Below are 20,633 nucleotides of genomic sequence, written 5' to 3'. Positions count from 1 at the left end.
TGTACATGAGTCATGACATGCACATGTGAAAGTGGGCATGCAAATAAATAATAAATAAATAAATGATAGGTAGGTACCTATGTAGGTAGATGGATGGATAGATAGATGATAGATAGATACATAGATAGAACAATTAAAGTGCAAAGCTAGATGTAATCATCTGATTGAGTAATAAATGAGCTCAGTCAGAAGATAGAACAGCTTACGAAGTATGTGTTCTCTAGTGTCAGAAGACACAATCAACAATACTCAAGTGTCCCTCAGTCACAGAATAGCAGCCATTGAATTGGCCTACTGAGCTCATTAATCATATTGTCCTGCCAGGACAGGCTTTTTGCTTCAGGGAGTGACTAAGAGACTGTCAGTCCTTGGGCCAGGAGAATGAAAATGTTCCCCCAGCCTGAGACTGATGGACAGCTGATGCCGTTCCTTGGGCAGCCGTTCCCACTGGAGTCCGTGACGGGACTGTGTTTTCCAGTGAATGACAACCGCACAGCTGATCTAGTGAGCCTCATGGTTTCCTGGTGTTTCTGCTATGGGCCCAGACAAGAGAGAGACGCTAAGAACATCCTCTACGCCAAAGATCTACTCATGTCTAGATCTGCTGAGAGGGCCAAGCTTGAGGCTGAGCCTCCATCTCCCCCACTTTAAGCAGGGAGTTGAGTTCTCGAGCAGTTGGCCAGGAGTGCCATTCTGTCTGGGGGATTCGCTTTTGTTCTCTCTTTCTGAAAGAAAGCAGAGGTGAATCCTGGTCTTCACTGAGCCCTGCCGCAGAGGGAAATGATGCAACAGGGGTCACGTGGCAAGAACAAGAAAAGCCCATTGCACAAGTGGGGTTATGCATTGTGTTCTGGTGTGAGCAGAGATCGAACACACTGGGAAGTGCTCAGATGACCTGGTTCTCCTTCCTTTCCACACGGGGGACCAACCCAGGGCCTTGTGCATGCGGATCTCTCAATCTACACACCTGAAGTGTGTCCCAAGACCCAATTCTACTTCTGGATCATGTATATTTCTCTAGAAGGAGGAGCCATGTGCTTGGCTGGCCCTCATAGGTTAAAACATAGGTGGGAGGAGCAAACAGAACGGAATGCTGGGAGGAAGAGGAAGTGAGCTCAGAGGCCATGCTTCCCTCTCCCTGGCAGACGCAATGAAACAAGTCGCCAGGTCAGAAATGCTGAATCTTTCCCGGTAAGACTGATGCTACACAGATTACTAAAAATGGGTTAGGCAAAATATGAATATTAGCCCGTAAGAGGCAAGAGCTAGTGGGCCAAGCAGTGTTTAAAAGAATACAGTTTGTGTGTTGTTATTTCGGGTAAAGCTAGCCGGTGGCAGTACCTGGGTGGCGGGATGCAGCCCCGCAGCTCCTACTACAGCAAGGCATCAGTATGGCCTGTGGTTCTAGCATTTTCTGTAAGCTTTACACAATAGACTTAAAACATGAGCTTCTGGGACCTGGGCCGTGTTCTTATCATACATGTGAATTCAAAGGTCACCTGCAGGGTGCCTTCCCTACCCTTTCTACATACCTCTACTATAGCAGCAATGACGTTGTTGGCTAGCCAATCGTGTTTTGTCCAAGTTCATCCACACTGAAACTCAACCACCATGTTTACCCTCCTGGGTACATCTCAGCCTGTAGTGGTCCTTGCTAGTAGTCTGCTACAAGAATTCTTTAATTCTGAAGGTAATCCTATGGATGAGTGCTGGAGCCAGAAACTTTGCTAGCGTGTTTGTCGTCGGTGGGTGACGGACATCACTGCCTTGTCTCTGGGGTTCTTTCTACCTCACACTCTCTGCAGGAAGTCAGCATCTCTGAACTTGGGCACCTCACCTGATTCTTATGCGCAGATTCACCAAGCTAAGCTTCCTGGCTGCACTCACAGAACCGTGGGACACACATCTGTGAAGCTCGCAGGGAACTCGGGGTGAATCTTTCACGCGTGTCGTGATCGGCCACCTTGAAAGACAATTTCTGAGATAGTCTTTCTGTTTGTTTCCCAGTGAGTCAGCACCATCGAGGACTGTTCTCTGGAAAAATATTAGTTTTTCCTACATGCCATTTATAATCCATGGATTTAATTTACTTTCAAACCTTTCAGCCACTTTGGCCAAATTGGAAGAAAACCAGGCTTGGAGAGAGTTTTCTCTGAACTAATCTAATTCTGTCTGGACTAATCAAAGTCTCTTTCCCAAGTGGAGGATGCTGGTTGCTGTTTACGTGGAGAAACTAATTGCCTACCTAGAAAACTAGATAAATTCTGAACCCAAAGATTTTTATCAGTAATCAAGGTGTGCGTATCCTAGGCATCAGTGAAAGTTGGACGTGCCCAAATGATCGTTTCTTTCCCTTCATTAAACACTTACGTGTGTGGCCTGCAATGAGTGGGCAGGCCCAGCTCCTACCTTCTGTGGGCTTCACAGGATGAAAGAGGCATTATGGGGATGTCGTAGAGAGAACAAAAATTCTGGTTTAATAAATGTTCTGCCCGCATTGGGCCTTGTGCTGGGACCCAGGGACGCTGGCCTGAAGGGTGTTCCAAGGAGGAAGCCACTCATCTCAGAGGGGGGGAATGGGCTGAGGAATATTTAATATAAGCTGTGACATTTGAACCTGAAGAAGACTGCAAAGAAGGGCAGAAGGCAGAGGATGACGAAGCACTGGAGGCAGGAGCGTGCCTGGTCCAAGGAGTCCCTGAGGGAGAGTGACTCTGGGTTTGGCGACAGGAACACTGAGGGCCCCGCCAAAGGGTCTTGCTTTATCCAATCCACCCTGAAGTCACTGGGAGGTCCAGGTGGCTGCTAAACACTGATCAGCTTGGCCTCGTTCCTACTCAGTTTCCAAGTCTTGGCTAAGAATAGAGGGGGAGAATCCTGGCCAGGGCAGCCCAGGGAATGATGACAGGGACTTAGGACAGGATAACGGTGGGAGAGGAAGGAAGGAAGCAGATTCAAGCCTCTTATTTGAGGCAGAACACTGAGTGTCTTCCATGGGTCCAGCCTATGTTTTATCTTAAGATGTAGACATTTGTTTCTCAACTGTCTGGACCCAAAATAATCACATGGAAACTATATTATTTGTAATACTGTTTGGCCAATAGTTTAAGCATATTTCTAACTAGCTCTTACATCTTAAATTAACCCATTTCTATTATTTTATATTTTACTATGAGGCTTGAGGTTTACCTGCAATGTTCTGACTGGCAGCTCGCAGCTTTCTCCTCCAGCAGCTACAATGACTTCTCCCTGACTCTGCCTTCTTTCTCCCAGCATTCAGTTTAGTTTTCCTGCCTAGCTCTATTCTGCTAAGCCACTGGCTGAAACAGCTTTATTCATTAACCAATAAAAGCAACACATATACAGAAAAGCTTCCCACACCATTAACATAATTTTTTTTTGTATGATTGTGGCCTGGGGAGATGACTCAGCAAATGAAATGCTGTGGCACAAGTAGGAAACCTAAGTTCGGGTCACCAGAACCCATATAAGAAGCCACTGTTTTATGAATGTGGTGGTCCCCCATAATCCCAGTGGGCAGAAGACAGAGTGGGCCAATGCTCTCACACACGAGATAAAATGTTGAACCCCAGGTTCACTGAGAGAGAATGGCTCAATATGTAAGGTGAACTAAGAGCAAGGAAGACATTCTACATCAGCCTTAGCTCTTCACACACACACACACACACACACACACACACACAGATGTGCATGCACCACCCAATGTGTGAGCATGCATACATACCACACACATTAAAACGTATAACTAAAAAAACCATGTAACTCAATATTCTTTAAGAAGCCCTGAACAGCCAGGTGTGATGGGACATGCCTATAATCTCAGTGCACAGGAGGCAGAGGCAGGGGAGTGGTAAATCTGGGGTCGGCCTGAGTTACATAGAGACCCTACCTAAAAATTAATTAATTAAGGCAGAAACAATCTCTTGTAGTATTCTGAAATGATACTTTAAGACGTGATGGAACAAAACGTACTGGTGGTGGTATTTCCTAGTAACAAGTCGTTGACGTATTGAACTAAAACAGCAGGCACCTTGTAGCAACTGTGAGCAGCCCCAGCTTATTCACCTCATGCTTTATACCCGATACCTGATAGAAGCGACTTAAGAGCGCCTGCTGTCGAGACGGGAGAGCCTACAGCCGAGAAGGAGACAGGATGGCTGGGGTGGTCAGAGAGGGTCAACCCATGGCCCTGGAAGCTTCCATTGACAGATACAGGCATGACTCCAACCCAGATGCAGAGTGCTCAGACCTGGACCTTCAAGGCTTGCCCCCAGGGGCCTGCTTCTGCCACCCAGGGCTCCTGTGTAAAAGGTTCTATGGACCAAACGCTCAAACACATGAGCCTGTGGGGTACATTTCACATGCAAACTCTACGTGGGTATTTCCAGGCTGTCTAACAACATTTTATATAGGACAGTGTTCCAGGAAAATGAAGTATGGTTTATACACACATATATGCGTGCATGCACATGTGCGAGAGAGCGTGTGCGCGCGCGCGCGCGCGCACACACACACACACACACACACACACACACACACACACACACACACAGCATCAGGAAGGATCCTAAAGCCAGCAGTCTTAAAAAACAAGCTTGAGATGATCTTGCCAATGGTTTTTATTATATCCATGGTAACATGGTTTGGTACTCCAGCCGGGCACATTCTTCTTGCTTTCTCCTTTAGGGAGCCAGGTGGACTTGCAGAAGTCTGTCCTGGGAAATGGCCCAAAGCCTACGTTTGTCTTTTTGTGCAGGTCACATGCCATCCTGTTGGGCTGGGTCTCCAGTACCACCTCCCCACCTTTATGTGAGGAAGCTTCTAGAGGCTGTAGTAACTTGATCAGCCAAGGCCTGACCACGACAATGTCAGCTTGCCATAGAGTGCTCTGGTCAAGCTACCAAATAATGGCCCTTGATTAGTTGCTACAAGAGGGCGGGAGGCACAGATGCAACTAATCCGTGCAATAAACGCCGGATTGGAAACTTTGTATCTCTGCCATGATGACTATTCTCAGTCCTCTGAGTGAGGAAACTTTGTATCTCTGCCATGAGGACTATTCTCAGTCCGCCTAGTGAATGTTGCAAAATGGAGAGGCTCAATTGTTATGGATGTGTTCACCAATAGTAGCGTTCCAGGACAATGTGTCCGTGTGACAGTCCAGCCTCCGATCTACTCTGAGAACACTACCTAATTAGGATCATTGAAGCAGACAGACTTAGAGCTGTCCAGGTGAGGACGGAGGCAAGAATGGGGAAGTCAGGCAGATCAAGTCCGACTCCTGTAAACGCATATTTAATGATTCATACGCCCCTCTCACTCAAGAACTCCAAGCCATTTCATCCCAAGATATGGCCAGATGGGAAAGATTACTGCCAGCCTTTTGTTTGGCGAGGGGAGGAGGGCTCATGGCACTGTGAAAGTTTTAAGCGGCCTTTGAAGAAGAAGATGGTTGGCAAGGTAGAGGGGAAAGTTCTGTCAAGAAAACTCTGCCTAGTTGAGAGTGGAAGAAGCCGAGGGAGGAGGAAAGTGGCTGGCAAGAACCTGTGGAAGGGAATAGAGGAGTATCTGTCAGAAGGAGAAGGGATGGACCCGACGGGAAACCACACGAGGGCGTGCCAGCTTGGCTTTTTCCTCAGAGTTCACATCGCTCGTGAATTTACAGATGAACATTCACATGGTGACACCAATAAACTCCAGGGCTAGACAGTCATCCTGCCATCACCATGCTCAAAATGGTGACTGCCTGTTTTACTGATCCAAGTAGGTACAATCTTTCTCCCTCTTCTTCCTACATAGATGCGGTCTTTAAAAATGGCAGCGACTAGGGGTATGGTTGAGTCACAGAGCGTGTGCTTAGAGAATGCAAGGCCACTGCTTGATCCACAACCGCAAAAGCAGAGAAGGTAAATCCACAGAGTTAAACCATTCAACAAGGACCTGGAGAGATGGCTCAGTGGTTAAGAGCACTCTGTAAGAGCTGCTCTTACAGGGGACCTGGGTTCAATTCCCAGTACCCAATCAAGCAGCTCACCACTTTCGGGGAGCCAGTTCCTCTGGTCTCCAAGCGCACCTGCAGTCATATCCACACGCCCATGTGTAGATACGCACACACCTATACATAATCAAAATAATTTTTAAAATTTTTTTTATATTTATTTATTATGTATACAATATTCTGTCTGTGTGTATGTCTGCAGGCCAGAAGAGGGCACCAGACCTCATTCCAGATGGTTGTGAGCCACCATATGGTTGCCGGGAATTGAACTCAGGACCTTTGGAAGAGCAGGCAATGCTCTTAACCACTGAGCCATCTCTCCAGCCCCCCAAAATAATTTTTAAAGTCTCCAAATAAATCAACAAACCCTCATTGAAGACACATGGTATAAAACACCGTGGAGGACACCATGGTGAAGTGGCAGAACATATGAGCTGGTTTTATATACATTTTATATGTGTATTTGATATGTAAACAGAAAGCTACAAAAGTGTTTTAATCACTTACTTGTGATAAATATGACCACATGCCTTGCTGATTCATAAGCACATAGGCTGACCCCTCTTCCACAAAACTCTTCTCGGTGCAACCACAGAAATCCTCCCCCACATGTCTGAATTCCCCAGTGTAGTTGACGTACGGGAGTGTATATCCAGTGTACATGTTAATACAAAGCACATATGTAATTCTAAGCTTTTGAATAGTTCTATCCAACAGGCCTTCAATATCTAAAATATTATCGCTTTAACATATAATCAGAATATGTATTTTACATTCCTTTCCTGGGTGTAAGAATTTCAGACTTATTTTGGCCCATCAACACACCTGAACCTAAATAATTTGATCCAAAACATCTGATCCATATTAGCGTTCACAAAATTTGAGTTGAAACATACATGCAGATCGTCCTGAATCTACTTACAGATCCTCTTACATAACTGAGCCAAATATGAAGCTTAAATTAGGATTTATATGAATTACAGCAGAGCCCATTCCTTCGTCTCACTGGCCACACTTCAAGTGCTACGTGACCAACAGCACATGGACCGGACAGGGCAGATGGGGTTTTCTGTTAATTGTTTTCCTAAGTAGCGTCTAGACTTTTCAAAATGAAAGTCATTTCCTGATGTAAGCTGATGATACCCATGATCTGGATTCTGTTTGGGAATTGTCTTTTCCTGACTGACACTGACGCTGTCATTCTGCCCACCAGACTCTTACAAGGCCTCCCTTTTCCTCATCTCAAAGACTGTATGATTATTTGCCTGCACGTGTGTATGTGCTCCATATGTATGCATGTGGTGCCCTTGGGGACCAGAAGAGGGCGTCAGATCCCATGGAACTGGAAATATAGCCGGTTGTGAGCTGTTGTGTGGGTGCTGGGAAGGAAACCCAGGTCTTCTGCAAGAGCAGACAGGGCTCTTAACTGCTGAGCCATCCCTCCAGCCCCTATAAGATTTCCTTTGAGTAAAGCTCTCTAGATTAGCTGAAGGAATAGCTATTTACTTCTAAATCAGGCTGAACAGTTTCCATTTTCCACGGTTTGCCTCTGAGTTCATCATCTTTGTAAAGGAGTATGGATCCTAGACTGTGTTGTGTTTTCCCAGTCCCATAATGCCTTAATGACAGAGACTACCTTTGACCATAAATCTACAGGACCATGCCAGCGTGGGGTCCACCATTTCCTTGTGGGGTGCAGTTGAATCACTGATACCCTGCTTTGGACAGCTAGAGCCTTACCGGAGGAAGAAGGACTCCCTTTCTCAGACTGTTTTTTTTTTTCCAGTTCTAAAAATCATTAGTAACCCCAAACTACAAGGCAATACCCTAATGCCTTTCTATTGTTGTATTAGAACTCAGAGCAAAGAAGCTTGAGAAGGGAAGGGCTTATGTGGCTTATTGGTGCAGTCCGTCACTGAGGGAAGCTAGGGCAGGAATCGAAGCAGAGACCGTGGCGGAATGCTGGTTAGCCGCCTCTGCATAGGGATGGTGGTGCCCACAGTGGGCCGAGCCCTCTTTCATCAATCTGCAGCCAAGAAATGCCCCCATGGTCATGCTCACATGCCAGTGTGATGGGGCAGTTCCTCAGCTGAGATTCTCTCTTCCCACGTGTGTGTCTAGGATGTGTCAAGTTGACAAAAGCTGGCAGTGACAGCGGAGTTGGGAGAAAAATAAGGCAGATTTGTCATAGACTCCTTCTTTGAGAGCAGGACATGTCTGAGTGAGGCGTGTGCCCCACAGGCTCAGATACTGGAATTATTGGTCTCCAGCTGAAGGCTGTCCTTGCTGTATGAAGCTGGAGATGGTCTCTGAGAGGAAAAAGCCCCACCCACTTTTATTTCACTCTCTCATGAGAGCTCTCAGCTTCTTGCCGGCCTGCCTGCCGCTTGCTGCAGTGCCTTCCTGCCGCGATGGACTCTAATCCTCTGGAACTGTAAGCCCCAACAAACTCCCTTCTGTAAGTGGCCTTGGTCGCCGTGTTTCTTCACAGCAACAGGACCGTAACTGATACAGCAGGACTGGGGATCATTAGGTACTCGTGTCGTTGCTATAATAGAATCCCTGTTGAAAGAAATGTAAGGAATGAAGGGCCTATGTTAGCTCACAGGCAGGGAAGGCCCAACTGCAGGAGCCTGCGGCAGGTAGTCAGGAAAAAGAGAGAGGGGAACGTTGATCCTTACCTCCCTTCCTCCTTCCTCCTTTTAATTCAGCCCAGGATCCCATGGGAACAGTGTTGGGGTGGGTCTTCCCATTCCAGATAGTATTTAATCTAGAGAGTCCCTCACCAGCATGCCCAGAGGTGGGCCTTTCTGGGGATCCTGAATCCTGTTAATGGACCGTCATGCCCAACTGCCACGGGGGTGGTGAGTAAGGGATTGCACAGCCATAGAAGCCTTTAGCTCTACTCATTGCATTTTGTTGTTCATAGATGATGTTGTTGTTGTTGAGGCTGGGTCTCTTATGCGTAGCCTAGGCTAGCCTAGAACTTATTATATAACCCAAGCTGACGTTGGTCATGAGGCAGTTCTCCTGCTTCAGCCAAAGGCAGGAATGGGGGTAAGCCACCATACCCGGCTCCTTCACTAGGTCTTTAAAGGCAGGAATGGGGGTAAGCCACCATTCCCAGCTCCTTCACTAGGTCTTTAAAGGCAAAAATCACAAAGCTGGGTATTGAGGCTGGAGAGATGGCTACGTGGTTAACAGCGCTTGCTGCCACGCCGGAAGACCCACGTTTACGTCAAAGCATCCATGTCGGGTGGCTCCTAACAGTCTGTAACTCCATTCTAAGGTATTATATGCCTATGGCTCCGAAGACAGCTGCACACACATAAACATACTCACATGCAAACACGCACACACGCTTATACATAATGAAAAGTAATAAAAAAAAACAGACTTAAAAGCTAGGTATAGTGGCACCCACTTGGAAGGGAGAAAGGAGGAGATCACAAGTTCAGGGTCGCCCATGGCTTTGGAACACATCTCTAATCCGATCGCTTGGAAGGGAGAGAAAAGGAGATTCAGCATCACCCCACAGCTTCATGGGAACCCAAGGCAAGCCTGAACTGTAGGAGACCCTATCTTAAAAAAACAAGGAGATAAACTGTAACTTAGCAGGAAAACAGTATTGACGTTTTTACTCAGCCCATTGTGAGTTTCTCCTTTTGACTGACTTCTAAGTAAAAGCAGCAAAGATGAGGGTGAGACACACAAGGTGTCCCTCTTTGCAGTTTCGGTTACCATAGCTAACCGCTGTTTGGGAATATAAAAAGAACTTGCCAGGAACGATTCATAAATTGTAAGCTGCTGCTCAGATCAGTATGATGAAATCCTTTGCAAGTCCACGCTGCCCCATCCCAGTGACTCACTCTGTCCAGGAGAGGCCTACTATATACGCGGCGACTGAGATCAAGCCCACATTCAGGAACTTCAATTCTATGTCATTATTCAAAGCTGTTGTGGGCTTGATAATGAGACTAATATATGTTAAAGTTTGGGGAAAAATGCGGTGCATATGAGATTCCCCAGTATCCTAGGCTTGCATGTATCCTCTTTGAACACAGCTCCCCATAGGGTGTTCCAGTATGTGGATTAATGGTTCCTAGTTGCTTTTCTATTGCTGTGAAGAGACACAGGGACTAAGGCAACTTATAGGGGGAAAAAAGAGTTTATTAGGGGCTTACAGCTTCAGAGGATGAGTCCATGACCGTCACGAGGGGAGCATGGCAGCAGGCAGGCAGCAAGGCACTGAAGCAATAGGGGAGCTTACATCTTTAAGACAACAGGCCAGAAGCAGAAAGATGCACGGAGGGGTGGGGAGTAGACTCTAGGGAGTGAACTTGTCCTGGCCTGAACTCTTGAAACCTCAGAGCTCAGACTCAGTGACACAGCCACACCTCCTGATCCTTCCCAGAAAGTTCCAGCAGCTGGGGACCCAAGCATTCAAATGTATATATAAGCCTATGGGGACCATTCTATTCAAAGCACCGCAGTTCCCAAGATTTGGTGTATCCAGTTCTGAAACATTTTTTTTCCTAGATGCTGTCTTAGTAACTATACAAAGAGGTTCAAGGTGATGCTCAACTGTGTCTTAGTTTATTTCTGTTGCTGTAATAAAATACCCTGTCAAAAAGCGGCTTAGGGAAAAGGGGTTTGTTGAACTACAATTCCAGGTTGCTGGTCATTGTTTGGGGTGAAGGCAGGGACTTGAGCATCACCCCCACAGCCAAGAACAGAGAGCATAAGCGTTTGGACACTTGCCTGCCTGCTTGCTTCCCTACCAGTGTCTGTTGTCTCTACTGAGACAGTCAAGGCTTCCCCTGCCTGGGGTCTTCCCTCATCCATTAGCGATCAAGACAAACCTCCCACAGACGCGCCCACAGGCCACCCTGATCTAGAAAATCCCTGATGAAGACGCTCTTCCCAGGTCATCCTAGGTTGTGTCCAGCTGACAGTAAGAGACCCACACAACCATGTTGTCAGGATCTGCACTTTAAGAAAGAGCCGCTATTGTAAGGACCAGCCATAATTGCAGGTTTGCAAACCCCGGTTCAAAGGGTGCTTTGTTCTGTGCCAACCTGGGCTCCAGGGAAGGGGCCATTCAGAGCCAGCTGCCCATTGTCATGTGTTTAAGGAGGTAGGTAGATCTTGCAAATAAAAATCCTACAGATGGTTTTGCCCTTTCCCATTGGCAGGATGTCGTTTGAACATACCTTTTGGGCCATTGCTGGGGGTTTCTATTTGAGAGCTGCCCTTAGCTGTTGAGGGGTACTAAGAAGAACACTCAGCAGCATGGCCTGCCTTGGTTGTCATTCGCTGGGTGGGTGCCTTCTGGAATACACATTTGTCACGTGATCTTGCTTACCTAGTCTTCGGACTTGCTGTATCCAGTTGGGGGGGGGGGGGTTTAAAAGCTAAGCGGCTTGTTTGGCTCTGGTGGAGGAGTTAGGTTTGATGCAACAATTCACATTCGTCTGGGTATTACACACATGTATAGTACATAGATTTTGTGTGCTGCCTGGGTTTTGTGACAGTGTTTGAGGTGCAAACTCTGGAAGGCTCAGTGGTAAGAATCAAACAGGGAAAGCTGGAACAAACCTCACAGGGTTTTTTTGTTTTGTTTTGTTTTGTTTTAGTTTACTTCTCTTTATTACATTTTTAACTTGGCAGCTAGCCAGCTCTGCTCCAACGGGAACTGTTTTAACTCCCCGTAAGCATTCCTCGGCAAGGGGAGACAACAGTGACTCAATTATCAATTATTGGTGACTATCCCCCACAGGCTCCCGGCAGCTCCCAAACCTAGCTCCCCTCCTAATCCCTTACAGACCCTTTAAAACCGGTGCGTCTGAGACCGGAGGGAGCCGGCTCCGCAGCCACAGAGCAGGGCTACAGTCCTGCCAAAACAGTGACCTTAAGACAGGAGCATGGGAAAGGTCGCTTTCAGAGGCACACAAACTCTGGAACTGGGGGAGGCCTGTGAGCTCATGGATGAAAACCACCAGAGAAAATGCTTGGGAGAAAAAGCTCGCTGTGTGATTTTGTAGCAGAAGTTTTTAGGGTAGAAACCTAGACCCCAGAAATCCCAACCAACCGGGCTTGGCCACCCATCCCGATGTGCGGATCACACTGAGAGATGATGGGAAAAGACAGAGGGAGGAGGTTTGTTCAGTGTGGCCACGTGAGCTAAAGGACCCGAATGACTCCTTTTAAAAATGTTTAATATTCATGCTCATGTAGAACGGATTTGGATTAACTAGCACCCCCATTCCCTCCTCTCCAGTTTCACTGTCCCTCCCAGCTTCGTATTCTCCCCTTCTGCCCCCAACCAATAAGTTCATTTAGTGCGGCCATGTGCGCACGGGTATGGGACAACCGTGTACGGGAGCATGGGCAGTGTAGCTCAGGGGCCACATCTCTGAAGAAGGCTTATTTTTCCTCCCCCAGCAGCCAGCCATCTACGTCTAGTATCTCCTCAGATAGGTGTGGGACACCACGAGCCCCTCCCCCATCCATCCACAATGGGATCTTATGTGTAGGTCTTTTGTATGCAATGCAAGCCACTCTGAGTTCATGTATGCAACCGCCCTAACATGCATGGCAGATACTGTACGGTTACAGACGTCCCCTCCTGCAGACTCTTACAGTCTTCTTGCCCCCTCATCTGTGTGATGCCTGAGCATCAAGACTGTCTTTAGGATTGAGCTATAGACAAGAAAGAAAGAAAGAAAGAAAGAAAGAAAGAAAGAAAGAAAGAAAGAAAGAAAGAAAGAAAGAAAGAGAATTATAGCAAGGGGCAAGGGCCTGCAGAAATGAAGGTGTAGTTCTCTGAGCAGTACTGTTTCTGCTGGAATCCTGTGAGGTGGTCCAAAGAGGTCCTCATTGCTGAGGGGACAAAGGGGACAAGGGAATGATGTTTCTGCTCCAGGCTGTGTCTTGCCCTCGAGGACAATTGTCCTTATCGGGAGTTGAGAGAAGGTTGCTTTGCCCATGAAGGTTTGCTATTCCTGGGCTTCAAGATGATACAAGAGGCGCCTTTTAACCTTTTCAGGACACTGTGTTATGTTTGCATCTTCAGGCAGAGACCCAGTACACCGCACAAATGGAAATGCCAATTTTTCACAGTGCTTTTAGTCAGTTTGTGGGCCTGAGGAGCAGTTTCTAGGGGCTGGGGGATGGCTCAGCGCTTAAGAGCACTGGCTGCTCTTGCAGAGGACCTGGGTTCAGTCCCCAGAGCTCATTAGTTACCTCACAACCATTTGTAGCTCTAATTCCAGGGGCTCCAACGCCCTCTTCTGGCCTCCCAGGGGGCACTGCATGCCTGTGGTGCACAAACATGCCCTCAAAATACCCATATGTATAAATTAATTTTAAAAATTAAAAAAAAAAATGAAAAAATGCTCTTGCTTCATTTTTCCTTCTTGCTCACATAGACCCTCTCCTGAGTTTTGTCACCAAGGCTGGGGCTGGCAGACCTGGTAATTTCCCAGAGAAAAGCTGATTCTTAGGAGATCAGTGATCCTCTGAGTTCGTGAGAGCGGCACCCCTCGTTGAAAGACACTGTCTTGCCAGTGGCATGAGTCCAGAGGCACACACCTTGTGACAACACAAGCCAGTGTTTGCCTGGAGGCTCCAGTGGCGACGGCTCCCGGTGGCCCATGTTCTCGGTGTGTGTCTTCAGTCTGTTGCGAGGCTGGTCTTCCAGGGCACAATGGTGCATTGTCTTGCCATGGTTGTCTGCCTTTGCTGCGGTTTCCACGGGCCACAGGCAGGGCTGCAGGTGATGTTTGCTCATGTGACCCGTATGGTTCCTTTCAGCAACCTCAGAGGTCTCTTGGCCCTGAAAGCTTTCTTAGCTCCACTGAACGAATGCATTCTCTACTAAGCCACGTCATGGGAGCGTGATGGGAAAATACAATCCTCTTGACATTGTGTTCATATTGGTATCTTTATAAAAATGTGTTTGTTTATTTTTATTTCATGTGCATTGATGTTTTGCCTGCAAATGTGTCTGTGTGAGGGTGTCAGATCTTGAAATTACAGGCAGTTGTTAGCTGCTAGGTGGGTGCTGGGAATTAAACTTGGATCTTCTGGAAGAGCAGTTGGTGCTCTTGACCACTAATCCATCCCTCCAGCCCCTCATGTCTGTATCTTAATATGTGTACCTAAAGCATTTTTAGAAAGACTAACGTGTTTGTCATTGGACAAATTAAATGTAACCACTTAATGGTTGATATTAGTACTAAGACATTACTTTTAAAATACCTTGTCTTAATTTTTTAATTAATATAACCTACTAAGTGCATCTAGTGTTGCTCCTAAGTACAGGTGTTTCAGACTGACCAGTTCTGATTGGAGGACCTGCATGTGACAATCAAAAGGCAATTTTGTGGAACCTCCTCTTGCTGCTGCCTTTCCCCTTACACTGTGATCGAGCTCAGGAGGTCTGGCTTGTAGGGTAGCACCTCCAGCTGCTGAGCTGCCTCCCCAGACCCTTGGCAGCTTGTGTCCCCCTGCATTTGATAGCAACAAGATGGTCATGGTGTGCGCGAACAGTGGCGGGTGGCGCCCTCTACTGGTATAGCTCTCAAGCTGACCCACCCATCCCCATCTCCAATGCTGAGGACCTTAGCTTCCTTTCCACCTTTGGTGGAAGTTAGCAGTGGCGGTCAGCTCTAGGATGCCTGTGGTCACTTGCTGCTGTCACTCCCATACGGTCACCACTACCTTTCCTCTGCTTCTGCTGTCCTGGCTCCGCCTCCTCTGCCATCTTAGGGGGGGCACTATTGCTTTCATTGTTTAACTAGCTTGGCCAATTGTACTAAAAATCGAGAAAAGACCATAGGGAAATCCGGTGTGGCTACGCGTGCCTGTTATTCTGACACTCAAGAGGCTAGCCTGGCCTACGAAGTGGATTTAAGACAAACAAACTACAGAGGAGAGCTTGGTTAAAAAAAAAAGGAAGGAGAGAAGAGGAAGGCAGAAAAAAGGAAAGAAGAGAGAGGGAGAAGGAAAGAGAACCAAGCAGGAAAGTGGGGGAGGCCGCTGGGGGAAGACCCTTTTAGTTTTGGTTTTTTGAGATGAGGTTTCTCTACATAATGGTTGGCCTGGACCTCACTATGTAGATGAGGCTAGCCTCCTACCTAGGAGTTCCCTGAGTGCTGGGTTTATGAACCGTTTTTATTGGGCATAATTTTGCAACACCAGGGCAGTTGAAGTGACCAAACCAGAGAGCTAAAATAGCCTGGAAGGAGGCTTTGTACCCATCACTGCTACCTGCAGGCAAATGAAGTGCTGGTTTCCACCAATCAGGGCATTGTCCCTTTTGCCCCAGTCACTATAGTCTCTGAGCCACTAGAGAAAGTGCCCCACCCCCTTGGGTCCGGGTAGATGAGGCTGTAGGGTCGCCCAGAGTTCATTGAGATCGCTCCTTAGCAAAAAGGCTGGTACAGAACTGCAGGTTATTTGAACGGTCCTGGCTGGGGCTGCGCCTCTGAGAGTGGGGTTTGTACTGAAGCTGTCATTGCCCTGTGGCTTCCTCGGGGCCGTAAAGCAGCAGGTGCCAGCATGGGGGCAGCCTGGCTGGCTGCTTGAGTGGCAGTCCTCTACTTAAGAAGGCCCATGCACCAGGAAAGAGTTTAACAGCTGTCAATTAGGAAGTCGGCGTTTTGCGTATTTATGGGCTAATAAACGTCAGGAGCGCTAGCAGTAAGCAATAAAAGCTTATTATTATCCCATTATTGGTATCAACCATGTTTGACCACACTTCTACATTGTCTAACTCCTACCCAGCTCCACAGGGAGGAGTGGACCCCCCCATCTATTCAGTATTTCTTAAATATGATTATCTCAATCCCGACTTTTCTTCCAGCATTACTTGCGTTGGTGTCTAGCTGATTTTGTTGCTTCCCATAATACAATAGGCTGGGAGAGCTGTGGTAAGCAGAGGAGTTGAACGCAAGTCAAGTTAGTGAAAGTGGTTACATTGTTGTCTTAGCATTGGTTTTGGATTCTTTATTCAAGTATCATGGCTGCCACATTGTTATCACAGCCAGCACTGTAAAAATATACTCTAAGTCCCAAATGTGCAGGCTGGGGGTGGGAGGGAGGGCATGGGGGCATCTTTGCTGCCGTTGGCCTCTCCGGGATCACTGTAAGTGTTCATTTTGGTAATTGGACATTCTTCCCCTCCCAGGGGAATGTGTCGGTTCCTCCGGCACCTCTCCTCCCATGCTGCTTTGTAATTCCAGCCTCCATTACTGAAGAAAAACATTCAATTAGTCCCAGTCAAGAATAGAAAATGACTTGGGTTTCCGGCTCTTCACAGCTGTGTCTGTGCTGGAGAAGATGTTCATTGACCTCACAGAATTCTTCTGAGAGAATAATGCTATTGCAAGATCCATTCGTACAGCCGGGAGATGGTGGCACACGCCTTTAATCCCAGCACTCAAGAGGCTCAGGCCTGCCGATCTCTGTGGGTTCAAATTCAGCCTGGTCTACATAGTGAGTTCCACAACAGCCAAGGCTACATAGGGGGGTCCCTGTCTCAAAAGCAAAAGAGAAGGATCAATCATCTCCTTCCCTCCTTAGCCTGTGCTAAGGAGGCAGCACACTTAATATCCGCAATTACTAGCTTCTTTTTATTATTATCATCAAATTTTTACCCAATCGCTTTTCAGATTTATGAGTTATAATCAACAGGTGTCCAGTGTTCTGTTTTTTCTTTGGGGTGTGTGGTTTCTCTTCAGACTCTTGGCTTCCAGTAGGAATTCTCCACTTTGAGTTTTGTCTGGCCGAATAGAAGCTGTTTAAAGCTGTTTGTGCTTGGAGTCTGGAAGCCCTGGTTCCCAAAGCAACCGTTTATCACCCACCACGTCTTATCTTTGCCCTTAGATTTATCCAGCACGGAGACACAGGCTCTGCCAATGGACGCTGCGGGATGGCACGCGTATTTGGTTTGCGTAGACTGTTATGACACACCATGGGCCAGGCTCATGTTCCTGGAGTGCCCGGAGCGGCTTCCCTAATCTGTCAGTATAGTATGTTCTCGTGGATAAATATAGACAGACAGGCAGTCTGTGAGTTATAGTCACTGTCGCCCTGTGCAGCTGGCATGATCAGCCCGCCCTGGATGGAAGGCCTGTTTTAGTTTGTCTTCTACTGTAGGTTTTTCTCACCTGGCTAAAAATACACCTTGGACCTTATGCTAGCTGGTAGCGGTGGGACCATGGAAGCCATCCTTAGGCTTTTTGCCTTTGAAACCTAGACTGCGTTGCCGGTGTCTGGACTGTGTGGGTTCCCCTTCAGGCCCATGGAGATTACAACGGCTTGTTGGAGAAGATCCTGTGTGATCAGCCTCATCAAAGGCCTGGGTAGGTTTGAAGGGGTTGTCTCGTGGACTGGTAAGCAGTTTTCAGACTGAGAGACGGAGGAATGTCCTCTTTGTGTCAGGGGAGCGGGGAGGGCAGCCTGTTCCTCTAGACACAGGGTCTGACTTGTGATGCGAATGTCTGGACAGGAACAAGGCCCGGTTGGCCTTCTGCTTGGGACTGGAACATCTCAGGGGTTGGAGCTCTACTTTCATCTACCTTCATGGATGTGATGGAATGTTTCCATGCACACGAACTTCACCAGAGGGTTTTGGTGTCTGTGCTGGAAAATGGCTGAGCCAGAGAAGCAACTTGTAAGGATTTGGAAAATTGTTGATGCTACAGAATTTGATTATTTCAGGAGACGTGGGGTTTTATCTTGCTATATTCTAAATATTTGTGTAAATCCCCTAGTTTTGCTCTACATACAGAAAGGGTCCTAAATTTAGTGCTTTTTCTGTGCTGCTGACTTAGCTTCTCTGACACTTAAGACAATGCTTCTCTTTCTTTGTTGCTGAATTTAAAATCAGGTTTGTGCTGGTCAGCACTGAATGGGTCTAGACCGCATGCCGCTGCCTTTCATTGATCAGGCATGTTCTCCCAATCTTGGATTTAAAGGGAAATCTATTTATTTTTATTTTATATGTATGAATGTTTGGTCTGCATGTGTGTGCACCACACGCATGCTTGGTGCCAGAGGAAGTCAGAAGAGGACATCAGATCACTGGGGTTACAGATAGATGGGTGTGAGCCACCGTGTGTGCTGGGAACCGAACCTGGGTCCTCGAAAGAACAGCCAGTGTTTTTAACCTCTGAGCCATCCCTCCAACTCCGGTAGCCTTTCTTTAAAAAGTACATTTATTATTTTGTTTTGTTTTGTGTGTATGTGTATGTGCACACATGCACGTAAGCTTCTCAGGGTGTAGAAGTCACAAGGTAATACTTGGGCTAATTCTTTCTTTCTACCATGTGGATTCCAAATATTGAACTTGGCTCGTGAGGCTTAGCGTCAGGCACTTTGAGTTGATGAGCCATCTTCTAGGCTCCCTAGACTGTACTTTTAAATACCACATAACGGCTCCAGAAGATTACTGAGACAAAAGTTGTGTGGCAGAGTTAATTACATGCATAGTGGATGTTGTCTGACTTTCTCATGATGATAGGAAACACCAATTTATACGTGGGAAATCTTAGCACATGGCACTAACAGAGGGGGAGTGGTTTGTTTATTAAAGATCATTTGTTAAAGATTCGGGAGACGGAATGACTTGATAATTATTCTGCAGTCCCATCTATGATGGCGCTGTCAGATACCTGGATACGATAGCTTTCCCCTATCTTGGAATAAAGTTCCCCTTCGTCGTTATTTGACCTCTTCATCTTGTGGTCTACATAGTACGGGTTCGGGAAGTTTTCCCTCTGAAAGTTTTGTCAATGTGTGATAAGCACATAGGTTAAGGGAGAACCCCTACAGTTTCGGGTATTTAATAAAAACACAAAAACACTACTTCATGACAAGGCTCATGGGAAGTGCTTGTGGTTTCCTGGGTTGGTGGAGAGGTGCTGTGGACCCTCTTGTTTTAGCCGTGTAGTTTTCCCCACAGTCTCCCTGGCTTCTCTCTTCTTTGCTCATCCCCCCCTTCCTTGCCTTGCTTCTCTCTCTCCTCTTCTTTCCTCCCTCTCTCCCTCCCTTGCTCCTTTCCTTCTTTCTTTCTTTCTTTCTTTCTTTCTTTCTTCCTTCCTTCCTTCCTTCCTTCCTTCCTTTCTCTCTTTTTCTGCTTTTTGTTTTTTGTTTGGCTTTGTTTTTAGTTCTGGTTTTTTGAGATTAAGGTTTCACACTATAGCCCATGCTAGCCTAATACTGTGTAGCCCAGACTGACCTCAAACTCATAGCAATCCTCCTGCCTCAATGTCCCCAGTTCTAAGATTCCAAACATGCTCAACATTTTATTTTGTTTTAGGGCAGAATCTCACTATGTAGCCCATTTTGGCCTCCAACTCTCTAGCTTCCTCCCTCAGCCTTTGTATTGTTGGTTTTATATGTGCGTGTGTCACCAGGCCCAGCTCAGTTGTCTTTCTTGATTATAATATATAAAATCTACTTTTAGAAGGGCTCAGTGTCAACAAATTCAATTCAGTGGCTTGATAGATTTAGCACCATCTTATATTATATATGTCTAGCAGGCTACATTGAATCTTACAATTAGGCACATAAAAAAATTAGTGGAACCTAAAATATTTTAAAGGATTTGTTTCTTTTTATTTTATGTATATGAATGTTTTGCCTACATGTCTAAATGTATGCCACATGTGTTCAGCACCAAAGAGGAAAAAAGGTCATCTGAATCAAATTTCTTTTAAATATTTCAATGTTGATAAAAAATAAAACACTAACCAGCCCATAATGAGGGGCAATGAATCCCCTGGAACTGGAGTTACAGACAGTTGTGATCTGCCATGTGGGTGCCTGGAACCAAACCTTAGTTTTCTGCAAGAACAGCCAATGTTCTAACCCCTAGGCATCTCCGCAGTCCAGTTTGTTGAGCTGCCACTACATCGAATGCACTGGAAACCCATCACAAGCTATGGATGTTTGGAATGTAGTTTTTGTTATATGCATAGTGTAATGTACATGCACATTTCTCCTAGACACTTGCATGTACATACTATTGCTTGCATAGGTGTACTTACATAATATAATCTGCCCATGCACGTTGTGTGTTGTACCTGTGTGCAGGTATATACTTCAATAGCACACATTATATTAATACAGCCACTACCATGACTTTCAACTGCAGCCTTTTGTTTGTCAAAGAGCAGCAGCTGCTGATATATTGTCTGTATAATATACCACCAATTATTCTTCTCTTGTCCTTGAAGCTTGATTTATGTGTCTAGTAGATATTTCCAAAAATACCTTCTGTCTTTTGTCATCCTGGTAGACCTCAGATAACTGTCTGTAAATGGCTCTGATCCCTCAGTAGCTGGAGTCTTTTAGACCATCCCCCACAGCAAGAAACACATTCCACGCAGACCCAGAACACCTGTGTGCCCCAGCCAGAGACTGAAAGCATGCATAACGCTACCTAGTACTCTCTTATATTCTCTATTCTGTTTCATCAAATTTAAAATGATTTATACATGACAGTGGCGCTGTATCTTGTAATGGGCCACTTCTGCACTCTGACAAACGTGACTTTAAAGAGCCAGTAGGTCAGACATCCCTAATACAGCACAAATTGTATTCT

The 20,633-nt window shown here is 46.4% G+C and overlaps 1 protein-coding gene across 6 annotated transcripts in view; it reads left to right on the top strand.

Moving 5' to 3' along the window:
• Fry (FRY microtubule binding protein) overlaps positions 1-20,633 on the top strand; it is a 392,348-nt gene that overhangs the window by 157,405 nt on the left and 214,310 nt on the right. The window contains exon 1 of one of the 6 annotated variants that reach the window (XM_075971603.1): positions 17,238-17,388. The exons of the other annotated variants lie outside the window; for them this stretch is intronic. Within the exon in view, the coding sequence (XP_075827718.1) occupies positions 17,328-17,388 (61 nt within the window). The 5' untranslated portion in view covers positions 17,238-17,327. Of the gene's footprint in view, positions 1-17,237; positions 17,389-20,633 lie in introns of those variants that run through there. 6 annotated transcript variants of the gene reach the window in all.

This window comes from Microtus pennsylvanicus, chromosome 1 (assembly GCF_037038515.1).
Source record: "Microtus pennsylvanicus isolate mMicPen1 chromosome 1, mMicPen1.hap1, whole genome shotgun sequence".
NCBI classification, from domain to species: domain Eukaryota; kingdom Metazoa; phylum Chordata; class Mammalia; order Rodentia; family Cricetidae; genus Microtus; species Microtus pennsylvanicus.
Note: the sequence above shows the minus strand (reverse complement) of the source record. Positions and strands in the feature narration are given on the sequence as shown.